Here is a 27,252-nt window from a genome sequence, read left to right as displayed (position 1 = left end):
AATTCTCCTCTGGCCACAAAAGGTGCCCTCAGTCCTATGCCCCTTCAAGTGACCTCTCTCTCTTTCCCTTCCCTTCACCACCAAATTTATGATCCAAGATGCTCACTCAGACACATCATCAAATCTCACACGGATGCCAAGCATTACACAACCCTCTCTGTGAGTGTTGTGCAAAAAAAATGTTAAACCATAATGCTTACACCCAAAATGTAGATGAACTTCCCCCAAGTTACCTCGTACAAGCATGTGCACTGTTCCGGGTAAAGGAAAGAAGCGGAGCTTGGGATGTTTGGTTGGTCACAAGGTGAAAAAAGTAGCCATAGCCAGCAGCACACACCCTGTTTCCCTATGGAAATTAAGGATAGTTAAATCATAGTCCATCACAATAAGGCTGCTGGAAAGAAACACTCTTCTATGCGCTCATTCTGCGTTTTCACTTACTTGCTGCCAAGGTATATTGATATACCTTGGGTCAAAAATACGCTCATTCCAATAAAGAAGATGTGGTGTGTGTATATATAGATATATAGAGATATATATATACACACACACACACATACAATGGAATATTACTCAGCCATTGAAAAGAATGGAATAATGCCATTTGCAGCAGCATGGATGGATGGACCTAGAGATTATCATACTAAGTGAAGTAAGTCAGACAGAGAAAGACAAACACCATATGATATCACTTATATGTGGAATCTAAAATACAACACAAATGAACATATCTATGAAACAGAAACAGACTCACGGACATAGAGAACACACTTGTGGTTGCCAAGGGGTGGGGGAGCAGGAAGGATTAGGAATCTAGCATTAGCTGATGCAAACTATTATACATAAAATGGATAAACAAAAAGGTCCTACTGTATAGCACAGAAAACTATATTCAATATCCTGTGATAAACCATAATGGAAAGAATATGAAAAAGAATATACGTATGTGTAACTGAGTCACTGTGATGTACAGCAGAAATTAAACACAACATTGTAAATCTAAAAATATATATATATGCTCATTCCTCTTCCTCCAGGCAGCTCAATTTGACTGTACTTTGTCCACCTCAATAGCTGGCATCTCATGTTAAAACGTCCTTGTAAATTTCCACAGTGAGAAGCTTACTTGTGTCACTTCATACAAGCTCTCCTCTTTAGTGTGTAAAAAATACTCGGGAGCAAAGTCGTCCCTAAAGCCAAGTCTCCACAGAGTGTTCTCTCTGATCCTTTGAACAGAAGAAAAAACTGAAATTATCTGCAATGGTTATTTAATATCAGTGTAGATGGTAAGGGATATGCACGTTGGGATGAGACACAGAAAAGGGTTAGAACTGAAAGAGGAAATTCTGACCCACTCCAGGACAGAGCTCTTCCTCCCAGCCTTTTAGAGAGCTCAAGGAGTTTAGTATACTACACTGTGAGTAAGGATTAAGACCAAAGACCGCAATCACACCCTTTGAATCATAGCTGTTCTCTGTTTATCCTTAGGTTAGCAAACTCATTTCATCCCATAGCTTCAGCCATTCTAGACTAATATTTTATTGGCTTTAATTTTTAAATGAAAGGACTTTAGGTATTATTAAAGGCAGCCCTCTGAACCTGGGTGACCCACTGGCAGTCATTATATAGCAGTACTCCCTACAGAAGGGGATTTTAAAAAGTCTGTTCCTCTCTGGGAGTGCCACATGTTCCACACGCATGTGTGCACACGCACACACACAAACACACACACATACGCACAAGCACACAGAAGCAAGCAAAGTCGGTATGGAAGAAAAACTAAAGTAGGATGTTTTAAAACAAACAGTACTCAACTCCTGGCTTATGTGAGAGAAGGCACCCCAGCACCTGGAGGCCATCAGCCTCTGGAGAAGTATGAATGAGGGCCAGAGTTGACACTGAGACGGGAGGCCTGGCCAGCAGGCAGCAGCTGGGACCTGGCCAGGGGAGCCAGCTCGTGCTGACACAACCACAGGTACTGTTTCCTGAACATCAGCCGGTAGTTCACTGTGGGCACTGAAGGCCCTCTCACCCTGGGTATCTGTAATCCACCAGCCATGCCTCCTCTTTCACTCCATTACAGAACGCCTTCTTTCTTTGTGCACTAGTGGCCCATTCGTTACTGCACTTCATTCTTTTGGATTCTAAGCATTTCTCCAGTTTTCTGAGGCCACTTAAAATTCCAATCACATGTCTTACCACATACTAAAAGTGCTTTTGGACATCATTGAATATGAAGCTGAATCACTATTCAAGATGTTAACATGACTTCAGGACACCTGGGACACATCTCTGGGACACCAGTTATCTTGGGGTGGCAGAGTCTGGAGCTGTGGTTGTCATCCAGGGATGATATTGTTCCCCAGAGAGCATCTGGAAATCTCTGGAGACCGTTTTCATTGTCACACTCAGAGGGAGAGGGGTTTTACTAGTATTAAGTGGATAGAGACCAGGGATGCTGTTATATAGAGGACAGCCTCTCACAAATGTGAGAGGCCCCAAATGTTAATACAAGCACAGTTAAAAAAAAAAAAAGTCTAAAGTCTTCACCTGTTCTTGAAATAACCCATACCCACTTTCCAGTATCCCATCTCCACATTTTGATGGAAAGGCCAACCTAAATATAAAAACATGGTTAATTACAATAAGAATACTTTGACAGTTTTTACTGGGAGGGCATTTATATCTTTTTAAACAACCAAATCTGCCACTAGACACTCCCCCAAAGAACACTTACTGGCATTGCATCAGTTATCTCATTCTTCCCTCATGCTAGAAAACAAGACATGCACTTATGATCCTCAGTTTTGGAATAATCACTGCCATTGGGCTGGCAAATACAAGCATCCAACAGAAGCACCAAATACAAGTGCCCTCACAGAAGCACAAGCAAGTAATATGGCTGTGTTTATGGAGTTCCACCTTCCACAGAGCCGGCGTTGAGCGGCTGTGTCTCTACCACCCCCATGAGCCACGAGAAAGGCCATGAGTATGTAAGAATTGAGGGTTAGGGAATGGGGGCTTCTGAAACACCCACCTTTTCTGCAACTATACAAACAATAAGAAAGGTGCACTGGGACTTCCCCGGTGGTCCTGTGGTTAGGTCTCTGCACTTTTACTGCAGGGGGTTTGGGTTCAATCCCTGGTCAGGGCACTAAGATCCCACATGCCTCACAGCACAGCCAAAAAAAAAAGAAAGGTGCACTAGAGGCTAGAAATGATCATCTCACTTGGACGTACACCTCTATTTCACTACCAGCAAGATGCTAATTCATTACCATGACTCCATGAGGAAGGGAAAGATTCAAACATATGCAGAATATATTTCAAGGACTTCATCCTTATTCATCACCTTGGCCATACAGGTGCTCAGAGAGCATGTATTTTGACTGAATGAACGGATTTGTTGAATCATCTTCCGTGGTGTCAATAGTATTTTTGGAGCATCTGGGTGGTCATGTATAAATGCTTTCCAAGTGCATTTATAGTTGGGCAGGATATTGCAACTTCGGTCTTCTGTTAGCCAATAAGGCTCACTTTTCTTTTAAAAGAAGCACTTGAACAGTGAGATGACATTACTTTCCAGTCCTTTTTACTCTGCATTCCAGTTGGGTATGCTACAAACGATTTGTGAGCAGAAACCACATATGTATGCAGGCAGCCGGCGGCTTGTGGGGAAGGGTTTAAGGCAAGCAGGGAATTTTGTGTGGAAATCAATTCTTTGCGGAAGTCAATGTATTATGGACATTCAAGCAAGAGAAATTCCAGAGAGAAATTAACTGCCCAAGTAAGCCAATTCCTTGTGGTGCGCATCTGTAGTCACTAAAAAAAAAGTGAGTTAACCCTTCAGGCAGCTCTTAAATATACATTAGCTATTGAGTGGAGAGAGCTAGAGAGCTGAAATCGGCCTTTAAACACAGAATTCCTTACAAAATTGATTCACAAACCAGAACAAATTCCCCTCAAATTAAATGGATGTTTTCAAAGGGCTGGTCTTCAGGGGGTTTCTGTTGGCTGTTCTAAACAGGGGTCTGGTCGTGGGAAATGTCCAGTGCCCACAGACACACGGGATATTCTGGAGCTCTGGGAGTGAACAGTCTCTTGCTGATGGAGAGCAAAGACCTTCCAGCCTGAGGTCAACATAGGTTATGTCTCCCGGAAAGATGAAGCCTCTGGACAGATAAGAAACACCCATAAAGGAGTCAGAGACTCAGATGCTGGAGTGCAGTGGGGAGACAGCCTGGAAATGAAGTGCTCCAGACACTGCAAGGTGATGCATGCAAAGCCTATCTAAGGAGTATACAAAGGATTTTCCAAGTTCCTTGTACATTCAGATGGGAATATCATGTTGAGTCCTCACTAGCAAGAAGGCACAAAGCTCAGGTTTTGCTTCTCAGAAAAACTGCCCTGGACCTGGTTCAGCAGCAGCCTGGGCAGGGAGGCAGGCAGACCACTTGTGGCTATGAAAACTAAAAAGGAATATCGCACTTGAAATCCCCTCATACCAAGCAGGGCTGAGGGTGAGTGAACTGTAAAGATGGCTTCCTGGGAGCCCAGGTGAATTCCATGCACTGGGCAGAGCATTTGGTCCTAGGCTCTGTGTCTGAGCATTCCAGGAACAATGTACAACCACAAATAACTGCAGAGACTTAATTAAGGATCAGCTCCGTTTCTTCCTGCCCACCTGCCAGGCCAGAGATTTTAAGGTCAACTTCTGTATGCAGGAGAGAGGGTTTAGGCTATCTGGATTGGTTGCCCAGCCACTAGGATTAGGTCACCTTCAAGTCTAAATAAGGGCTTTCATTTACATAACAGTCTTGTCCCAATGTCCATTTCCAGGTTTTGCCATTGCTCTACGGCGATGGTTATGGTTATGTTACCATTGGGGGAAGCTGGCGGGAGGACACACAGGAACTCTCTGTTCTATTTTTGCAACTTCTGAGCCTAAAATTATTTCAAAATTAAAAGTTTAAAAAAGAAATAGCCTAATGAATCACAGTAATACAGTGGCTTTAAAAAAATGTTTTGCCAAACTGCAAGGAAACTGAAAAGCAAGGTGGATAAAGGGGTCACAAAAACTGAGCACATGCAAGGCTTGGCTCGATCCTCTTAAGGGGCGGTCAGTTCTGAACCACTCACAGAGCAGAACATAAACGCCATGCCCCGTGACACAGTTCCTCACAATATAAGGGATATCTCTCTCTTGAGCATCAGAACAACACTGGAAGAGGATAGGTTTCTGACACACACACACATACACACACACACACACCTCACCACTACCACTGCCACCCTTATCATTGTTGTTGTAGCCTCCTTATTATCACTTTGGGATAAAAATATATTTCTAAAATATATTTTTCAAAGCACTCTGTGTATCATCCACATAGGACACACCTATGTGGATGATAAACACTAGCTTACTTTTTGCCCACTGACTGAAATGACCTTCGTTGGCACTAAGAGAAGTTCCTAATTTTTAGGTTCTGACACATACTACCAGTCACACCTATGTCCTTGGTTGTGGCACACTCCAGACAATAGACTATGAAAGAGACAGCACAGTGGAACCCCAGTGGCGCAGCTGCAAAATTGGAGAGGACTGTGCAAAATTTAACACTGAGAGGTGAATTCCACAGGATCTAAATGCTGACACAGATGAAACATCTTACTTGTCAGTCATCAAAATGATTGTGGGATCTTGGAATCTATTTATTTTCCTTTTTCTTCCCCCTATTCTTTGATTATGGAATTATACCTACAGCCATTCATTCATTATATTTCATTAATTCTTACTAAGCAACTATTACGTTTCAGATGCTGTGCTAAGGTCTAAAAGTTAATAAGCGAATGAAAAGAGAACTACAGAATTTTAAGATCAATGAAGATGAAAATGTCAGGAATTTACCTAATGAATATACTTAATGAATTTACATTACCAGCTTAAACTAAAATCTCATTCTCCAAACACATGCATTGTATTATTTTTCAATTTTGTAAAGTGGATATAAGGGGAAGAAAGTAAATGGATGGAAAGGGAAGGCATCTAACAGAGAACAAACAATTTGTTTTGGGCTCAAATTTTTCATTGCTTTCTAGGCACTGTTCTGCAGGTCAGTCTGCAAAGACTCAAGTGACCTATAAGTTTGTAGGTGGCTCTCTGGTTCTCTGCACCTATATAGCCAGCTCATTTCTTTTGTTTTGTTTTGCTTGTTTGTTTTGTGTTAGTTTCAGGTGTACAGCAAAGTGATTCAGTTATATATACATTATATATATATGTATGTGTATGTATATATACATATATATATTCTTTTTCAGATTCTTTTCCATTATAGGTTATTGCAAGATACTGAATATAGTTCTCTGTGCTATACAGTAGGTCCTTGCTGTTTATTCACTTTATATATAGTAGCTGGTATCTGTTAATCCCAAACTCCTAATTTACCCCGCTCCCCCATTTCCCCCTTGGTAGCCATAAGCTTGTTTTCTGTTTGGGAGTCTGTTTCTGTTTTGTAAGTAAGCTCTTCTGTATCATTTTCTTAGATTCCACATATAAGTGGTATCATATGGTATTTGTCTCTTTCTTTGACTTACTTCACCTTAGTATGATCATCTCTAGGTCCATCCTTGTTGCTGCAAATGGTATTGTTTCATTCTTTTTATGGCTGAGTAATATTCCATTATATATATATACCACATCTTGTTTATCCATTCATCTGTTGATAGACACTTAGGTCACTTCCACGTCTTGGAAGCATTGCAAATAGTGCTGCTATGAACACTGGGGTGTACGTATCTTTTCGAACTAGATATACGCCCAGGAGTGGGATTGCTGGGTCATATGGTAACTCTATTTTTAGTTTTTTAAGGAGCCTACATACCGTTATCTGTGGTAACTGCTCGTCAGCTCATTTCTTACTAGTCAAGTAGTAGCCAGAACACCCACCCAGGAGGCAATGAGCTACCCAGTGAAGTAAAGCCAGGCAGCACCTCTGACACTCAACGTGGGATTTAGATACATTCCAGCCTCCTGAAGGAAAATGACCTGGGCAACCCTGAGGGTCTCCTACTTCAGAGTAGTCAAGATTATGTTACCCAAGAAACTAGGCAAAAACATTACTCTTTAGTCCCCAAAGCTTGCTGGCATAATTGTGCAGCAAGCCCTGTGGTCACCAACAAGTTAAACGTCACTCTCATTGTTCTGCGTCTACAGGCTGGTTTCCTTCAATCCATGCACTGCTGCCTCCTGTCCTCACTGGCACATTAGCTGCCCCCATTAGGCACCGAAAATAGTGTGTAAGCTCTGCGCTTGGAATAAAGGTAATTAAGAGTCTGGCGGAGGGTTGAGGAGATAGCCATGACTTTTATTAGGGGTTATTCAGCTGGGGGTAATTAAAAACAGATGATCAGAGAGGGAGAAGTTCCTTCTCTCCGGTCCTCAGAAACTTGGCATAACTGTCATGACACAGTAGGTACTCAGAGCCGAGTCCTGAAGAGTGAGACCCTTAACCCTTTCATAGATGGTCCATGGGACAAAATTATTGGAAAAGGGGAAACTAAATGGCCTTCCCACTACTCTGATGCAATTCCTCATTCACGGATCTATGGTTAAACTACCAGAAAAATTAATTTCTTAAAGTGTTTAGAGAGAAATTTACCAAGAAGAAGTAACGTTAAGTTGTATTAAATAATGGGATAAAAAACCAAGGCCATCAGAGTGTATAGCTGACCCTTGAACAATGCAGGGGTTGGGAGTGCCAACCCTCTACGCAGTCAAACATCCACCTATAATTTATAGTCCACCTTCCATATATATGATCCCTCGGTGTCCATGGTTCCACATCCAAGGATTCAGCTAACTGTGGATAGTGTGGTAGTGTAATATTTACTATTGAAAGAAATTCGAGTGTAAGTGGACCCATGCAGTTCAAACCCGTGTTATTCAAGGGTCAAATGTAATTCATTCATCCTGGAATGTGATGTGATCTCACACACCTCGTGACTCCGCTGACCCTCAGTTTTGAACATTCTTAAAGGGCAACAATATGACCACATTAGTATAGCAACGTAGTGAAGATTTAGTAAGTAATTATTATTGGAATCGAGACCAAATTCAGCAACCACAGCAGATGGCTCAGGAAGATATTTTAGTTTGCATTAATCTAAATGACCAGAAAATAATCAATATCTACTTTGTTTTGCTTTTTATAAATATTGCTTCAAAGTATGTTCACGTGAATTCTGAGGGAAGTGATAGCATTTATCCTAAAGCACTGTTTAACCCAAAATCATAAAGTAGTTTCCTGTTACCATTGTGCAGCTAGTAGATGCTGCATTCCACACCACTGATGCTGCCACTCTGGATAACTTCCAGAGTGAATTTTATGCCTCTCATTTCTGACCGTCCTGGGAGCTGAAGATCTTACCTCTACAACATTGGTGGGATCGCGGATGTAGATACCAGAGGGTGTCATCATTTCAGTACTGGAAAGTCCCTCGGCGCCAGAAACACTGATGATCACATTGTTTCTTATTATATTCCCCTGTTCTGACCAGTCTAATTTAAGAAAAGGGGATTCACCAACATAATTAAAATGTACTCAACTCAACGTTCTTATTTCTACTAATACACGTTATAGTTCTCTTCATGCATACACATATATGTATATATATAAACATCTAGTGTGTTCAACAAATTTAAGATATCTAACATACTGCCAGCAGGCTTGTCTATAAAATGTATGACGACTTAAATGGATGGTAAGGGTTTTAAAACCAGTTTACATATTTACCATTTTCTCTTCCAGGAATAACCTCCCAAGGAATATACCTTATCTCGGGGGGTGTACCTGAGAACAAAAGATCATGTTAGCTCAGCATGTTTCATGCCACCCAGGAAAATGAGAGATGCTGAAATACTATTTCTTTTTCTCGGTGTGGCTTGTTTTGATTTTGTGTTTTGTTTTTATCTATGAACCAGACAAACAGATTCAGATTATGTGAACTTTTTAGTTCTAGAGTATCATGAATCAGAAGCTCATTTTAAATTAAAAAAATAATAACAAAGAGATAGATCTACCATTTTACTTCTTAGGAAGAGTCTGACTGTCTTCGTAGTTAAATGTCACACACCCCTGTGTCAGGTCCAGCCCCATCCTTAGCTATTGAATTGGCCACTAGCCATCTGCATGCAGGAATGTCCTGGAGGAACAGGCTGGACAAGACCTGAGACCCTCACAGTCAAACCAGAGGTTTGAAATAGAAGAGAATAAAAGAGCATGGGCCATGCTACACAGAGATCAGCCACTTATGTGGTATCCACACAGAGCAACCCCACAGACCCCCTTTCTTCTAGGTCTTTAGGTGTCTGGGCTTCCCATGTCACTTCATGAATCTGAGTTTGCAAACTCATCTTGCGTGGATTGAGTACATTATCTAAAATGCACTGACAGATGTTCTAATTCCATCGCCTGTAATGCAGTAGATGTCAAGAGCCTCCAATTCATGATATCCAAGCACTCAAGGCCAAATTCCTCCTGCAGGTTTTCTTCCTTGCCTAGTTAATGTCTATTCCATATAATTGTTTCCTCCTAAAATAATATTGTTAGGGTACCTCCCTGAATTTCTGCTCCAGGTTTCAAAAAACTTTTCCCTTACAGCAACAAAAGTAAGAATAAGCAAAGTCAATCCTCCACATGTTAGTCTGACTGCCCTGTAGCTGTCCTTTTCCAATCAAAAGATTTTCCTTCACCTGATGACTTCTACTGTCCTTAGCTCTTTGCCTTTTCGAGCTTGAGTTAGTTTACATGATCCATAATTTCCCACTAAACAGTTTCCCTCTCGGGGTTAGAACCTTTCTAGCGTTTATCTTAACAGATCATTCCTAAATGAAACATACACATTTTCTCACTGATGATATCATAGAATTTATTTAAATAGAAAACACTATCTAACAAGTACAGTTAGAGTCTTACTTTCTGTGAAAACCTCTGATTTGCTTTTTTATTCCGATATAAACAAAGAGCCGTTGTTCATTAATACATTCACTTCTTTCAACAAATATAACTCCAAATGCACTAGTTAAGGTGCTAAGCGTGAAGGGGACAATGTTCACATGAAATCTGGTGGTAAAACACATGATCAGAAACGTGATATATAATTTTTAAAATCAATAAGTAATGATTGTTGGTGAAAGAGCTCAGACAGACGGACTTGCCTTGGGCGTGTGGGGGAGACACTCTTACAGGAGGAGAGTGAGTGGTATGAGCAGAAGGAAAGAGCCGTGCAAAGGCCCTGATGCAGGAGAAAACGTGGTCTTTGGAAAGAATTAAAATAAAATAGGTCCGTGCAGTTAGAGTACACAAGGAGAGGACAATAGCCGGATAAGTGTACCAAGGTTAATAAAGGCAAAATCACTAAGGGAGGCTTTTAAGCCAGAGTAAGGATTTTGGATTGTATTCTAAGAGAAATAAGTTTTTAAAGGGCTTTAAGGAGAGGAGTGACATGATGCAATCTGAGATTGTTAAGGATAATTCTAGGCATAGCAAGGGGAATGAACTTTAGGAAACAAAAGTGGATACAAGTGACCATTTAGAAGATTCTTGAAACATGGGCTTCTTCAGCAAGCCACAAAAGCAGCAAAGAATAGAATTCAACATTTTTAACTCCTTGTTCAACATCCAGGTTTGAGACTGCACAAAAACCTATTTATGTGACTTTGAATTATTGTTAAAATTACTGACAATAAATTTTTAAATCTCCCATTATATATTTATTAACCTGAACTGAAATGCCATCTTTAAAAATCAGTTTCCTCAGAAACAGACTCAGAGACAGAGAACAGACTTGTGGTTGCCAAGGAAGGGGTGGAGGAAGGAAGGATTGGGAGTTTGGGATTAGCAGATGCAAACTATTATACAGGATGGATAAACAACAAGGTCCTACTGTATAGCACAGGGAACTATAGTCAATATCCTGTGGCAAACCATAATGGAAAAGAATATGAAAAAAAAATATATATATATATATATATATGTATAACTGAGTCATTGCTGTACAGAAGAAATTAACACAATGTTGTAAATCAACTATACCTCAATAAAATTTTAAAAATAAAAATAAATAAAAAATAAAAATCAGTTTCTTATTGGTAAAGCTTAGTTAGCCAATAAGTAATGACTAAATTTAAAATTAGAATTTTTAACTACGGCCTATTTCTAATGACCAGAGGCTAAGGTTTTTACAAATTGGAAATTTAAATTTGGGGATGATTCCTTTTATAAAATGATGCGTCCTCCACCAGAATGCCAAAATTAAACAAGCTTGTTTCACTTACCCACCAGCAGTGTGTGGCCTAAAATATCGTAGAACACGTTACTGTCCACCTTCAGGCCCAAGGTCCTGGACATGCTGAGGCCTCTGCTGAAAGATCGCCACACGGTACAGCCCCGCATGTAGGAACCTGAACAGCAAAGAGGAAGGTAAAAATTAGATGGGAATTTTGAAGGTTCCTCACATTCTGTTAATCATCTCCAAAGCAAGCTAGAATATAACTAAGAACATTCTCCCACACAATATATAAAACTCAAGAAATAAGGAGTTGGCAGCATGAATCAAATCAAGAAAATGGGCAGCACAGACCAAGGTACCTCAAAGATACCAAAGATAAGCAGGGTGGAATCCAAGGACCACGTGTAGTAAAGAAAACCACCTGAGAAAGAGACAGTATGGCCAAACCACAGAGGAATACGTGGCCGTCAAGATTTCCAACGGGCCATCATCTTTGGTATCTACTCTAATCACAATATGGTGCATAGCAGCTCAAAAGATGTTAAGGACGATGTGAAGAGCACTGCTTATGGACCAACACTGATCTCTGAAAACTGCCTCTGGCATGAGGAGAGGTAGTCATTATTTCCTGAGCTATGAAGTAATTTTTAAATTGAAGTATAGTTGATTTACAATGTTTCAGGTATATAGCAAAATTATTGAATTTAACCACCATTGAATACGGTGGTTTGTGAAACTGAAGGGGAAATACCCTCTACCATATTAAGAGCCATTGACATTTTAGGAAAACCATTGCACTGGCTCCATGGCATATTTTATGATCCCCAAATCATAAATCATGTATGTGGACTGAATCAATCAATGAATAAATATTTACTGAGTATCAACTATATATTTCAGGAATTGTGCCTTGTGCCGGAGACATAAAGATGAATAAAACTAAGTAAATTCTGAACTTGTGTATCTTGAGTCTGATGGAGGAAACTCACATTAAAATAATAAAAATGGATTATTTGGATAGTAAAATTCTAAATCCTCAAAAAGGAGTTTTGTATTATTTCCAGGTAGTGAGAGAGTTTATATCAATACCAAATGTCTGAAGTATTGGAAAAATGACTTTGGATTACGTAATAATTTGACTTTTAAATTGGGACTCTCAAGAAAATTCTCAACTATGATGTCCCCTAGACACAGAGCCTGTAGATTCCTCTCGACCTCAGCTCCCCCAGTACCAGATGCCCTCACATCAGTCACCAATGAGTTAACCCATTCATATCCACTCACGTAGGAAACACTGCCTGCTGCAGACTTTTCCCGACTCCAGACCTCCACCATAACGTCACTCCATCAGAATACGCCTGCCCATCTGAACAACCAGGAAGTACTAATGTGCTTACAGAGCTATCTATTGTGGGTGGAGGTCAGGGCCCAGTAAACCTTTAAAAGCAGCTTGCATGCCAAGATTCCAACACTCTCCAACTCCAGTAACTGGCGACAGTTGGCCATACACGTCATGGGAGTCTGTAGGGCATGAACCAATAAAGGATTCTTTGGCAAGCATGCCAGAAGTTTCTAACCTCTGCGTTAATGGGTTTCCCCCTCCCAGGAAACACATTTGCATTTTAACAGAGACCTATAGGAGATAATGTATTAATTCAGTGGATTTCAAACTTTCGTTAAGCACCGACCCCTTTTTCAAATAAAACTTAATGTATATAAATAAATAAAAGTGCAGGTACCCTGAAGCAGAGGTTGAGGAGGCAGATTAAGCGAATTTTTGATGGGGGGGGTTGGTTATGTTCACTGATAACTCATATGTGACTACTCCCCTCACTTCTACTGGAACTGGCCCACATCAAATATTCCTCAGCATCATAAGCACCATGAGACCGAAGAAACAGAGAGAAGGACACGAAGATACTGATGGTCCTAATGTGCTAGGGAAAGAGCCATGTGAGGAGCCATCCTCCTATAGGGGCATAAAAAGAAATAAATAAGGTGGAAGAGATCTGGAAAATTAGGATAAATAGACATTCTTGGCATGCAGATGATTTGAAATAAGAAAAATAAAATGCTACAGCTGTCTAGCCAGGATCTTGCTTTCAGTGACCTCAAGGATTACTTTGTCACTACCTGTTGAAATCCTAGCACCTCTCAAGGCCCACCTGAACCTCCAATATGCCCTGATGTGCTTTGCCAGGCATCAACCCCCAGAGCACCACCCTACCAAGGAAGGCAAAGCTTGCGTACGTGGGTGCTGAGGTGCTGAGGTCTGGGGAGCATAACTGTGAAACGGCGCTGCTGTCCTCATCACTCAGCATCTGTGCCCAAGTCTCTCATCTCTGTATCTCAGGTTCTGGCATTGGCATTTTGCCCTGGATGCTCCCACATCCCTCCAACTTTGATCTCAGAGCCTTTATCAGGACATCTGGTCATATTCTTCTTTTCTGATTCTGATCTTTTTTACCTACTTGTCCCCACCTGCCTTGGATGTCTCCTAATTCCTTCCTATCTCTTTAGGTCTGGCCAAGATCTGCACACTCTGCCTGCTCTATATCCCCTGGAAGAGTGCCTGGTTCTCAGCCATTCTCTCCCATTTTCCCAGCAGGAGATTCCTCTGCGTTAGGACATCTTCACAAAGTGCTTTCTGCTAGCCTTGATTGATGATTTACACTTTTCAATGTCAATCTGCCTGCAGTCACAAAGCCAGTAAATCGCAGTGGTAGGATTCAGAACACGGAGTTGTGTGGTTCCCTCCACATCTGCTGTACCTATAGTGACATTTCTCAAAGTGTACTCCTTGGACTACTTGTTCCAGCATCAGAAGGTTTGTTAAAAATTCAGATCTCAGGGGCTTCCCTGGTGGCGCAGTGGTTGAGAGTCCTCCTGCCGCCCCAGTCTGGGAAGATCCCGCATGCCACGGAGCGGCTGGGCCCGTGAGCCATGGCTGCTGAGCCTGCGCATCTGGAGCCTGTGCTCCACAACGGGAGAGGCCACAGCGGTGAGACGCCCGCGTACCGCAAAAAAAAAAAAAAAAAATTCAGATCTCTAGGCCCACTTTATATCAGAATTTGTCTCAGCAGGGTCTCTAAGTGAGAATTTTAATAAGCTCCCCAAGTGACTTTTTAGGCATGTTAAAGTTTGAGAATCACAGATCTAGGGTATAGTTATCCATCTCTGATCCCCACCATGTCCCCACATACCACCTACCAGGACCCCCTGCATGGAGAGCCTAGAATATGGAAGAGGAAGGAAAAATGAGACGTTATGCCTGGGCCTCCTTACCTCTCAGAGCTCCCACCAGAGTCAGCGAGCTCACATGCTTACAGAAGGCTTGCCCCAAGTCCCGGAACTGCACTCCCTTCAACTGGACCCAGCTGGGCTCCTTTGGAAAAGACTGAATGATGACTCTGGCCCCCAGATCCCTGGATCCCAGCATCTTCTCACTCTTGAAATACAAACAGTTCTGCAAATCACCTGAAACACAGAACGAAGTCAAGGGGAGCAGAAGTATGTACAATATGCTTCGGGACAAATCTCCCAGTACGAAAAGAAAGGCACTGTTGGCACAAAGGGCAAACCATGATTCTTTGTTTCATTTAATAATCTTACTTCCCTTTTACTTTGATTCTCCCCTTTGGATTATTAATTAAAACATCCAATAACTAGGACATGATGTTGCCTTCACTCTATTATTTCCAGAAGGCCCCAAATCATTCTCCTTAATTACTGTCACAAAGAGGATGACTAGAACCCACAAACCCAACCTAAACAGATGCTTATTTCAATCCAAAGGATCCCCCGGAGGGAGTGTGCAATCAAATGACCCTCTTGTGGTGGATAATTGTAGGGAAGAGATGTGAGCGCTGAAGGTAACCACGGCTCTTTTTAGTCTTGAGATGTCCAGTGGGGCTTTCCCAATATTTTGCCGCTTTATGGTTTGAAGGCACAGCAATCACACCACTGAAGAAATGGCAGAGGGCTCCAGAGGAGTGACTGAGCAGCCCCCCACACCAGGGCCTCCTTCCCAGCAGAGCCCCTAGTGAGAGCAACAAACAGCATGAACATAATACCACACGCAACTACCAAAGTGTTGTGACCTCAGGGTCCAGACGCTTTGTGTTGACACATGGCATTTGGTGGTGTGGACTGACCTCAGGATGGAGAAGAAATCATCTCCTGAATTAACTCTTTATTATCCAGGTTAGTAAACCAAAAAAGAAATGTCACTAATACAAAATGATGGACCATTCAACAGTCATTTGCCAGCACCCAAAGGATGAATATATGAGGTGAATAAAGAGGTGTTTTATATTTGTACACTTTGTCACAATTTTGATTATACATGACATTGATCCATAATGTTTTCCAGTGTCCAGGCCTCTTGTTATTGTATCTGGCTACCTTGTTCCCATACTTGAGCCCCACACAAAGAAGAGGTGAGTGACATATTATTTTTTTAATAAGGGTCTATGAATTTTGTTTTATTTTTAGAATTCTTTAGTAATGTTTAAAAGTTGTGGTGTAAGTAGGGTTTTTTTTTCCATTAGGAGACAACAGATTTATACTGGTGTAAACCTAGAAGCATGGTCTCTCTTGCAGCATGATCAAATGCCATGATTTGTACAATATGATCTGAGAATACCTGTACGAGAATTACCGAGAGAGTTTGAATGGACTGCAGGTCCCAATTCAGCAGAATTGTTAAAGTTGGCAGTCACTGGATTCTAACCCACTGGATGCAAACATTTTTTTCAGAATGACACATGTATGAGCTAGATGACTAGAGGGGTGGAGAGTGGGATCCAGGTCCCTCTTACCCAACCACATCCCAACATTACACCCACAGGTGTCTATACATAGGCATGACTCGAATCTTTAACTCCAGCCTTGACATTTCTTCCAGGCTCCAGACACTACCAGACATCTCTACTCACAGGCTGGCCTGGCATCTCAGCCCCGACATGTACAAAATTAAACTCATGATCTCCACCCTCCCACCCCCAAAACCTGTTCCTCTTCCCATCTCAATAAATAACCCCCTCATCCATCCAGAGCTCATGCCTGGGAGTCATCCTTGACACCCACCCCATCCTGGACCAAAGCTGACAAATGATGTCTTCACGACATGTGAAAGCCTCATAATCCACAGCCTGGGAAACCAAAACATAACCTACTAAACTAACCATCCCTGAAATAGATGTTTAATAGGTACATCAGTGTGATTCAGTGCCTGTTATTCTTCTAGAAGATAAACTGACTTTTTCAACCACTTACTTAAAGTATGTGGTAATTTCACTCAGAAAACAAACTCTAAAAGTGGGGGTGGTGGAGGGATGGAAGAGCCTTACAGGTCTAACCCATAAGAACGTGCTGCCTGTATCCCTGACCCTGTCATTAATCAGTTTTCCTGAGAATTTTAGAAGAGGGCTGGAATCAGTGTCAAGACTTCATTATAACCTCTAACCTGGAAATTTAATTCAACTCTCCAGATTTCATTATTTAACAGGAATATTTTTCCCCAGAAAAAGAATTACTTTCTCAAGCAGATACTTTTGTCTATCTCTTTCACAAGGGGGTTGAAGGCAGGAGGGGAAATGATGACTTATCAAGAGCATGGTGAAAACTACAGAATATTAGGAACATGCACTTGAAAGAAGTCATCCACACCACTTATCATTGGACAGTAAGAACATTCTTTTTCACCCACTGGACTTCCCAACAAAATGCTTCTCTACCTTGTGAAGCACTGGCCCTCTGGCATGAAGCAAGGAGCTGCACCCTCTCATCAGTGAGATTTCCCTGTATGGTAACACTCCTGCTGAGGAGAACCACCATGACCTTTAAAACACGGAGCTCTCCAGCCACCCAGTTCTCTGTGGAGTTGTGAGAATATCTGAAACAAAGAAAAAGAAAATGACACATCTGAAGATATCACCCAAAATCTTTGTTGTTGTTGTTGTTGCATTATTTTTTTAACATCTTTATAGGAGTGTAATTGCTTTACAATGGTGTGCTAGTTCCTGCTGTATAACAAAGTGAATCAGCTATATGTATACATATATCCCCATGTCCCCTCCCTTTTGCGTCTCCCTCCCACCCTCCCTATCCCACCCCTCTAGGTGGTCACAAAGCACCGAGCTGACCTCCCTGTGCTATGCGGCTGCTTCCCACTAGCTATCTATTTTACATTTGGTAGTGTATATATGTCAATGCTACTCCCTCACTTCGTCCCAGCTTCCCCTTCCCCTTCCCTGTATCCTCAAGTCCATTCTCTACGTCTGCATCTTTGTTCCTGTCCTGCCCCTAGGTTCATCAGAACCTTTTTTTTTAGATTCCATATATATGTGTTAGCATACAGTATTTGTTTTTCTCTTTCTGACTTACTTCGCTCTGCATGACAGACTCTAGGTCCATCCACCTCACTACAAATAACTCAATTTCGCTTCTTTTTATGGCTGAGTAATATTCCATTGTATATATGTGCCCCATCTTCTTTATCCATTCATCTGTTGATGGACACTTAGGTTGCTTCCATGTCCTGGCTATTGTAAATAGAGCTGCAATGAACATTGTAGTACATGACTCTTTTTGAATTATGGTTTTCTCTGGGTATATGCCCAGTAGTGGGATTGCTGGGTCATGTGGTAGTTCTATTTTTAGTTTTTTAAGGAACCACCATACTGTTCTCCATAGTGGCTGTATCAATTTACATTCCCACCAACAGTGCAAGAGGATTCCCTTTTCTCCACACCCTCTCCAGCATTTATTGTTTGTAGAGTTTTTGATGATGGCCATTCTGACCGGTATCACTCCAAATCTTACTAGGAATAGTAAGCCACTAAATTAGCCTAATTCTCCATCTGGGGCTCTATTTCTTTAGAAAACTCAGATAAAGAAGAGTGAACTATCATCACAAGTATGTGAAAATTAGGAACTATGCTGACTATTGCACTGACCATCTACTGCAAGACGAAAGTTCTAGAGTCTTACCAGAGAAACTTATTTAAGAAGTCTTAATCTTCCACATGTTTCATGCTTTGTAATCTTGTCAAAATGTCTACTATTATTTAATGTAAAAATGCATTATCGAAAGACAAACAAATGTCAGACAACAACACAGTGAAGACCTCATCTTCTTCCATCTAAAAGGAGCCAAGGTGACATGCAGTACCTCAAGGGTGACCTCAGATGGAGGTCTGTATTCTGTGCAGTCTCCACAATGACAGTCTCTTCCAAGGGCTTGGCGCCTTCTGCACCCATCCCACTGATGACAATAACTTCATCCCCCGCGTGCCAGTCCACAGCATCTTCCAGAGCCAACACCGTGTCACGGGCATAGGCAGCTGCTCGAAGATGGGTGACCACTACTTCTGGGAGTGAACCTAAAGCAAATCCGAGGGAAACCTGCCTTTAGACATTTTTAAAACTTATTATGAACGTGATGTTATTCAGCCAAAAAAATCCTGTGAAAGAAGAATCTGGGAAAGCAAGCTTCAGGCTCAATAGGCACCAATGCCTTCACTTTTTTGGATATTGGGTTTTTTTGTCTGTCACACAGGGACAATAAAAGCAATCCAGGATAGACAATGATATGGGGTGAAAAACACAGGAATTGGAGTCAGACTAACTTTACAGTTGAATCACAGTCTTGCCATAGTCTAACTATGTTTCTTTGGGTGATATACTTAAAGGTGAGTCTCAGTTTCCTCAGTTACAAAGCAGAAGCAGCAAAGCCTTCCCTCCTGGGGGTTTAGGACGGTTCAATGAGAAAATATCTGTGAAACAACTAGCGTGGACCTTGCCACATAACAGACCCTCAATATATTTTAGTCTGCTCTCTTCCCTCCTTGCATCACACTGTTTTGAGGATGGAATTTGTCACCTCTTTCTTCTTCCAAGTAGACTCTCCAAGATAGAAGTTCACCATGTATTTCTAAACTGAAGACTTCAACTCACTATACAAATAGTAATAGTAGAGTTAAAAGTCAAAATTACCCTCAGAATGGTTGTCCTAAGTCTTAGGGTATTAAGTGATCCCCTTATACTGTAAGACAAGGTGTATCCAGGACAGGATGGCTCAGCAAAGCTGAACAAGGGGGAACGTGTGACTCTAGATACCTTGGTTTGTTTTAGGCTCCAGTGCAGCCGTCTGATCCTCCCCAAACCAGTATGCTGCTCCTTAACCAGTCTCGTAGTTTACTCTGGCCTTTTCCAGCAAGGGTCAAGGCAAAGATTTTTTTCCAGCCATTACCTGAAGCAATACCTCAGAAAACACAAGGCTTACTCCCAACTCCTCCTTTCCTCAGTACATTTCCTTCCTCCTTCGCAATAGATCATAATTTACCTCTAGCCCACAGCAACTTCCTGTCCTCCCTTGTTGCACTAAAGTAATAATCCTTGAATCTCTAACTACAGAGGTGGGCAACAATAAATCATTTTCAAATTATTTTAAACTTCCCTCTTTATTTATTTGTCTATGTTGGGTGGCGGGGGCATTGTACCAGTAATGTTGTTCTAGGCTTAGGAAGGTCTCTGGGTTAATGATGTAATTTCCGAAGTTTACTTGGGCAATAATTTTATCTTAAAAAAAATTCCCAGAGTTCAAAATGTCTAATTATAGAGCAGGTGAAAATTAAGACATAAATCATCCCCAAAAGAAAATAATTTTAATTTTTTTCCTGGTTTGTGTGTTTTAACCTTTGGGAACAATAAATGAAATAAAGTCTATTTTGATGTATATGCATATATATGTGAATTTCTATGATCTGTTCTTGAATGTCTGCACAGAAAAATCTCTAATATGCATAGAAAATGTTTGTCAAGGACAAAATTCTATTAAACGCTGTGATCAATGGTTCATAATACTCAGTCAATACTCAACAAACACCTGCTGTGCGCCTATCAACAAGCAGCTACATGTGGCAGAACCAAGAATAGGCACAACAAAGATATTTTTTAGCTAATCATTCTTATAAATAATAGTCAAGTCAGAATGAATGGGAAAAAAAATCACAGAGGATCTCTGAAGTGAATTTTTAACTATTAACATAAACTTAAGACCTTTCAAATGTTGACAGAGCCTCTAGAAAGCAGTAAAATTATCTCATAATTTATTCGCTCTCATTGCGAAAACAACACACCTCTACATGTCTGACTAAAACATCAACCTGAGTGTCTGATGCGTGCCAGCCTCATATTTGCAGCTACATAGCAGATATGGATATTTGGATGAGTTACCATCGTCTCAAACTGGAGAATGTCAAAATAAATTTAATAATCACCTGAGCTAGACCCTCTGCAAACAGCTTTTATTCTTCTGACCATTATGCATTGTTCTTTTTTAATTACATCCCTTCATTGTTCATTAACCTGCAGTATCTGCCTACAGTACTCAGTAACAAAGGCACAAATTCCCTTCTTGACTTTCAAGAGTCTCCTTAATCAGACTCCACTGTATGGTCTCTGACTCCTGAATAAACTCTCCATTCCAGGAAGCCTCTTTACTGTACTTCTTCTCATTTAACAGGATCATTCCTACCTCTACTCCTTTGCCTGTTCTATACCTTCCACTGGGTGCCCAGTTTTCTTCCCCTCATCTGCTCTCCTAAAAACAGCTCAAGCCTCACCTCTTCTGTTGGATGTCAGGGAGCACTTCAGCCCATGCTGATGTCCACTGCCTCCTATAGACACCACAGTGATAAGGGAGGGGGGCGGTTCTTATTGAGTAAAAGGTCAGTGTACATCTGGGACTAGGCACGCCACATGTCTGGCTGGATTGTGGGCCATTTAACTGAGTTGCTTTGCGTGGGAGAAGAAGTTCCACAAAGGAACAGATAGGAAAGGATGACAGAGATGGTACGGGGTCTGTCTCAGACATGGGCTCTCTCTCATGGACCCGTGACTGAACCTGAGGAAAGAACCTGCAGGAACTCTCCAGATGGATTTTGTACCTGCTGCTCCTCTGCCAGGGATTCCTTCATCAACTCACTCTGCCTCATTCTTCAGAATGATGTTCAACTTGGTCCTTCAGAGAAACCTCTGAGACCTCCAAACTAGGTCAAACCCTGACTTATAATCTGTCATATCACTGTGTCCCTCTCCTTTCTAGCACTTAACACATGTGGTTTGACCTCTATTACTGTCATTCTCCATCTCCCCTATTAAACATGGCAGCAGAAGTTATACCTATACTTGCCCACCATCATAGTACCAATGCATATCACAGTGTCTTGTATATAATAAGTGTTCAATAAATATGTACTGAAGGAGGAAAATCATGACGGAAACATGGAGAAGCAAGCACCCCAAAGTTTTGGCACCCAGATGGTCAGATGGGACCCCAAGTGGCAACAGTGGTTGCCTTTGGTTCCATCATGGAACACAACCCTCCCACACCTGAGGGTTGGACCACCTGGGCAGCAAGGAAAGTCTGCACCCTTGGCACCCTGTGTTCAGTATTTTCATGGCAGGTACCCAAAGCAAGGGCAGCAGGGCAGCCCCCAGCTGCCTTCCTTCTGAAGGGAGCACAGTGACCAAGAAAACCAAAACAAGAGGAAAATAGACTAACTGATGAAATTGTCATGAGAACACCTATAACAAGCAGGCAGGGATGTTGGTAAGGGCTGGAGGATCTGTGAGAGTTGGGGGAGGTGAGCAGGAATACTTTTGTTATCACTATTGAAGTATCCACAGGCTGAGAGTGTTCAGGGGGGCCTGGGGAGACTTGAGTGATGTAACCTATAGTCAGCACCATATATTTCATACTAAGTTATTCTGTAATTATTACAGTACCTATGTCTCTTGCCCCACCTTGAATGCAGGGCCACTGCCTCATGCCTCCTTTACAAATGTCACAATTTCTAACACAGCGTTCAACTGGGTTCATGATTAGCATTCAACTCATAGGGATTTAAATTATTCTGACTATTGCCATACGGACCATCACCTACAAACCTTCATCAGATATATACCTAAGTGAGCATATGATATCCAGCATGTAAAAAGCTGAAAAACAACACAAACATTATTGAGAATTTAGAATAAATCCAACCTATGCTAAGTAGTGTTACTCTGAAGTAAGAATTGTTGGTTTTCTGGGGTTTGCTTTGTTTTGTTTTCCTTTTGACAGATTGTACAGATTAGGAGGCTAAAATAGGCTAAAGTAACGCTTCCAGGACAAAATCACACAGTAGGAGATGTCAGTGCCAAGTTCTGAAACTGGCTCTTCTGAATCCAGAACCAAAGAACTGGACACCTAATGGAATTCTAGCCTCTGGAAGCAACTGTATATTAACTGTGCCCAATTAGCTTTGATACTCAAAACATTATAGCCTTTACTTTATAAATACTATTTAAAAGCCATACAAGGTGGATCAACTGACTTCTCTGATGAAAACAGCATCATACACATTTCAAATGTGAGTCATTTCACTTCACAGAACTCTTCAGAAACCCAGCTTAGGTGTCTCCCTTCCTTTCTGTACCACAAATAAATAAAAAGAAAAAAAAAGAAAAACCATGTAAAAATACACTTTAAAAAGCTCAGTAATTTATGCATATGCTTACAAGAAAAAAAGATTGTGCTCTTGACTCGTAATTTAATACAATGTTTAACCTCTTTGGGCTTTCAACTTTGACCTGTTAACCAACAAACTACTCATTTTCTCCCACTAATGATTTCTACTCATAATTGTACTTCCTACAAATTATTGTTCAAGCATTTCAGTGCCATTCATCCATAATTACACAGGCCCAGAGAATCATCTTGCCAAATGGTCATGGAGAGAAAGAAAATCATCTTTGTGGGTTAACACACTTTAAAATCACTAATTATCCTCTGTTTGTTTTGTAGGACTTCAATCGTTCAATTTATTCCAAGTGAATAACTGCCAAGACCTTTCCAAATCAGTAAAGGGCAGGGGGAGGGGAAAAGGGGGGTGGGGGAGAGGGAGAGAGAGGAAGGAAGGCAGAGAGAGGAGGGAGGGAAAGAGGGAGGAAAGAATTATTTCATCAAAATCATGTTCACATCAGAACAGAAATATAAAGAAATTCACAAAAGAATTAGAAATATTTTTCTCAAATATATGTAAATTATTTCCCCTTATTTCTGCATGCAGCTTCACTGTTATCCATAGCAAAACAATGAATGCTATCTTTCCTTTCGTGTAGATGAACATCTGTCAAGCACTGGCAAGACAGACATAAAGGGAACAGAGTCACTGTCCTCCAGGGTCCATGAATAGTACAGGAAATAAACAGAAAAATCACAAATGCACTCTGTTAAGTGTTAAGGCAGAGGGACACCCAGGGTCCGCCAGTGAAGAGACATGGAACACCTCACACAGAGGCAGGGGTTGTTTCTGGGAATGCTTCCCAGAAGACGTGACAACTGAGCTGGGTCTTGAAGGATAAGCCACGGTGGAGCAGAGGACAAAATGGGCAGAGCCCTCCAGGCAAAGGCAACACTGTGTACAATGGTGTTGGCCAACATGACACACTCAAATAACTGCCATAGAGGTGGCACAGCCAGAATGCAGGTGTATGGCAGGGATGGGGACCTGACGAGGGTCAGTGGGAATGCACCTGGAAGGGTGAGCAGGCCCTGCCCTGGAAGGACCCCGCAGGCCCTCCCAAAGAGCTTAGAGTTTACTCCAAAAGTGGTTTGGAAACCACCAAAGAAATATTTCACATGACAACTAAGGAATCATACTGCTGTGAAACCAGCCATATTTTAAGTTCATAAGCTTTTACATATCAAACTGAGGGGAGAGAATCCTCAGAGAGAAATTGTATATACTGCACACCAGGGAGAAGGAGAAAAGTCTGAGTCATGTCCTGAGCTGGGTAGGAGCCAGCCAGGGGGGAAGGCGGGAGCTTGATGTGCTCCAGGGACTGAATGGAGATGGGGGTTTCTGGAGCAGATGAGTAAGAAGCCATGGTGTGGCTGGGACAAATAATGCCGGACCCTCTTGGCCTGCTTTAAAGGAACTGAACCTTATTCAGAATAGTTACTTGATCAGATTTATGGTTTTAAGCGTCACACTGGATGTGGCATGAAGAGTAGATTACAAGAAAGTGCAAAAAAGAAAGAGGTGTATGTAGAAGGCTTCTGCAGTTTGTAGAAGGCTAATGTAGTAGATCAGACAAGAAGTTTTGGAGGTCTGAATAAGAGTAAGGCAGCAGATCTGGAGAGGAGTATAAAAATTTGGGGTACCTTTTGGGGAATCAAGAGGACTGGGTGATTGGCTCTAAAGGTAAGGGGAAAGAGGTTAATAATGCCTCACAGATCCAGAGCTGATGCAAGTCGGTAGACAACAGGGACATCTTGGGAAAAAGATAACAAATCCATTCGATAAATATTTATTGAGCACCTACTGTGTGCTATGTGCCATGTGCTGTTCTAGGTACTGGGAATACAGTAGTGAGAAAAACAGTCAAAAATCCCTGCCCTCATGTACTTTATATTCTAGTAGTATTCAGTTTTAGACATACTTGGTTTTAGATGACCATTTTAGACAGGTTACATGTTAGATACTAAAGAGAATATCCAAGTAAAAAGTTGAGTCTGAAGCTCAGAAGAGAGGTCTGAGGCTCGATATATAAAGAAATATGTGCATAAAGGTTAATGCTGGGAATAAGTGGGGTTTCTTGAGAGAAAGTACATATTATAAATGAAGAATATTCAAGACCAAGCCCACGGGAACATCGTCATTCAAAGATTGGGCAGATGACGAGGAATGTAAGGGGATCAGAAGAAGGAAGAAAACCAAAAAATTGAAGGTATACATTTACCCATAATTACAGAAAATAATGCAGTGGAAGGAAAGTTTTAGCTCTCCATACACCTGCTTGAGGACTCATTCCTCCCCCATCTCCTTGCTCTTTTTTGTAATGTTTAAGCTCTGGGCATCTGCCCAGCATTTCTTGTACTTGAGCCCTGTTTCCCACTGTTCATTTCATCCATCTGCCAACAGAAGGTAGAGTAGCAGGATATGAGCTTTGAGAGGAAAGGGGTGGAGAGAAAACCCTGGCTTTCTGCTGTTTCTCAGTTCCCCTCCCCCTGCCAGCAGCTGGCCCAGATTCTCTGATCATACACTACCCCTAACAGCAGCAGAAGGTTACAAGTAACCAGAGGAATCAGGAAAGGGCTGACTACTGCTGATTACTCCACCTCGCATCTAAGCTGGCTCTCTCTGCTCCCAGAACCCACACTGTGCCAGGCCATCGTGTCGCCTCTGGGCCACAGAAGCCACTCTCAGGGCAGAGGGACTTAGCACCCTCTGTCACTAGTACTCAACAGGAAAAGACTGATATAGTAGAGTCCAAATGGGATGAGAGCCCAGAGAGATGTGCCCCTGACATCTCATGTTGAAAATGGACCTGCTTCCCCACACAATTATTCGTATACACAAAGGTCAGCTGCTATACTCCCCTTAGCATTAGACAGAAAAGTAAAACACACTTTTGAGGGCTCACATAGGCCCTTAACCATAGGTTTATCAGCATTTCTTTTTCTTAATAGAAGTATAGTTGATTTACAATATTGTTTTAGTTTCAGGTGTGCAGCACAGTGATTCAGTTATACATATATATCTATTCTTTTTCAGATTCTTTACCCTTATAGGTTATTACAAAATATTGAGTATAGTTCCCTATGCTACACAGTAGGTCCCTGTTGTTTATCTATTTTATATATAGTAGTGTGTATATGTTAATCCCAACCATCTTTAAACAAATGTATTCCAAGTTACAAACAACCAACTTAGAAGGGAATTCTTTGCACCCAAACCATTTGTGAATCGGAGGTGATCCAATTTACTTTACTTCAGAAGAGAAGACTGTGACATTAGCGTTAATACAGGACTATCTGGCAAACCAAAGAGATGGAATGGAGGCATTTTGCGTGCACCATTTCCCTCTGCCCTTGAGAATCACTCGCTATGATTTCTCTCTTGGATGAAGACAAACCCTGGCGGGGGAATCCTGTATGAGATTGGCTCTGTGTGTGCACTGCGAGCCTCCTGCATCCTTACTGGTCAATCTCCAGCGGTATTGATGGAGCCGTTCTCTAAATGTGCAGATCAGCTGGCTCCACACACAGCTACTCAGCAAACATTTATGCCCTGCAATGAAAGACCTGGGTACCGCATCTGTCCCCAGTGCTAAGAAGTCTGCCATTCTTTTGGCACAAAGGGTTAGGCCAAGGCTAACCAAGGTTATTTGGATGGTGCAGTGAGCCCTACTATAACTGAAGGCCTTTTCTAGAGGTATGAAAGAAAGGCTAACTTTTTATTTTGACCGATCTGAGCTTTACTGTTGCTACTATAATTTAAAAGTGACTGAGAAGAATCAAAGGATAAAGTTCAAAATACCAAGGAAATCGTACATTGTGAGATAAGTGGAAACATCTGGAATGCTGTTCCTAGCTCCTGTGTGAATTTCAGGCCAGTTCAACAAATGCCATTCTTAGGCCCTATAGAACTGTGCGGAAATTTCGTTAGAGGGGCAAGATAAAGACTTCTGACTTGGTCAGAGATAAAGACTTCTGTAGAGTATCTTTAACATCCACTTCTATTCATTGTCAAAAAAATATATAAAACCTCAGACATATTTCTGACCAGATAGACAATTGTTTTGATAATCATTGCTATGGATTATGCTGTGGAGTGGAGGTGACAGTGAAGAAAGAGCTATTTTTTAATAACATAATTTCTTTTAGAAAGGCAATAAATGTATAATGTTTAAAATAAAAATATAGACAAGCAAAAGAAGACAATAAAGGCATCCATGATCTTATTACAACAGGTTAATATATGTCTTTTCTGTCCTCCTTTTCCTGTATTCATATGTTGACAAGATTTCATATACATATAAACAAAAATGCTATAATTCTGTACGTACCATTTTGTGAAATTTTCTTTACTTAATGGAGAAGGAACATTTTTCAATTGGATTATATAC

General features: G+C 41.4%; 1 protein-coding gene across 1 annotated transcript in view; it reads right to left on the bottom strand.

Moving 5' to 3' along the window:
- Positions 1-27,252, bottom strand: part of PKHD1 (PKHD1 ciliary IPT domain containing fibrocystin/polyductin) — a 425,169-nt gene that overhangs the window by 229,698 nt on the left and 168,219 nt on the right. The window contains exons 37-43 of the mRNA XM_089918628.1: positions 18,464-18,674; positions 17,028-17,185; positions 14,575-14,766; positions 11,336-11,461; positions 8,793-8,849; positions 8,427-8,557; positions 234-346 (exon numbers count right to left, since the gene is read on the bottom strand). Coding sequence (XP_089774754.1) covers positions 234-346; positions 8,427-8,557; positions 8,793-8,849; positions 11,336-11,461; positions 14,575-14,766; positions 17,028-17,185; positions 18,464-18,674 — 988 coding nt within the window. The remainder of the gene's footprint in view (positions 1-233; positions 347-8,426; positions 8,558-8,792; positions 8,850-11,335; positions 11,462-14,574; positions 14,767-17,027; positions 17,186-18,463; positions 18,675-27,252) is intronic.

This window comes from Delphinapterus leucas, chromosome 10 (assembly GCF_059928025.1).
Source record: "Delphinapterus leucas isolate spDelLeu-1000000601 "Yukka" chromosome 10, BTC_Dleu_Yukka2, whole genome shotgun sequence".
Classification (NCBI taxonomy): Eukaryota; Metazoa; Chordata; class Mammalia; order Artiodactyla; family Monodontidae; genus Delphinapterus; species Delphinapterus leucas.
The sequence above is the reverse complement of the archived record's forward strand: the minus strand, read 5'-3'. Positions and strand labels throughout refer to the sequence as shown.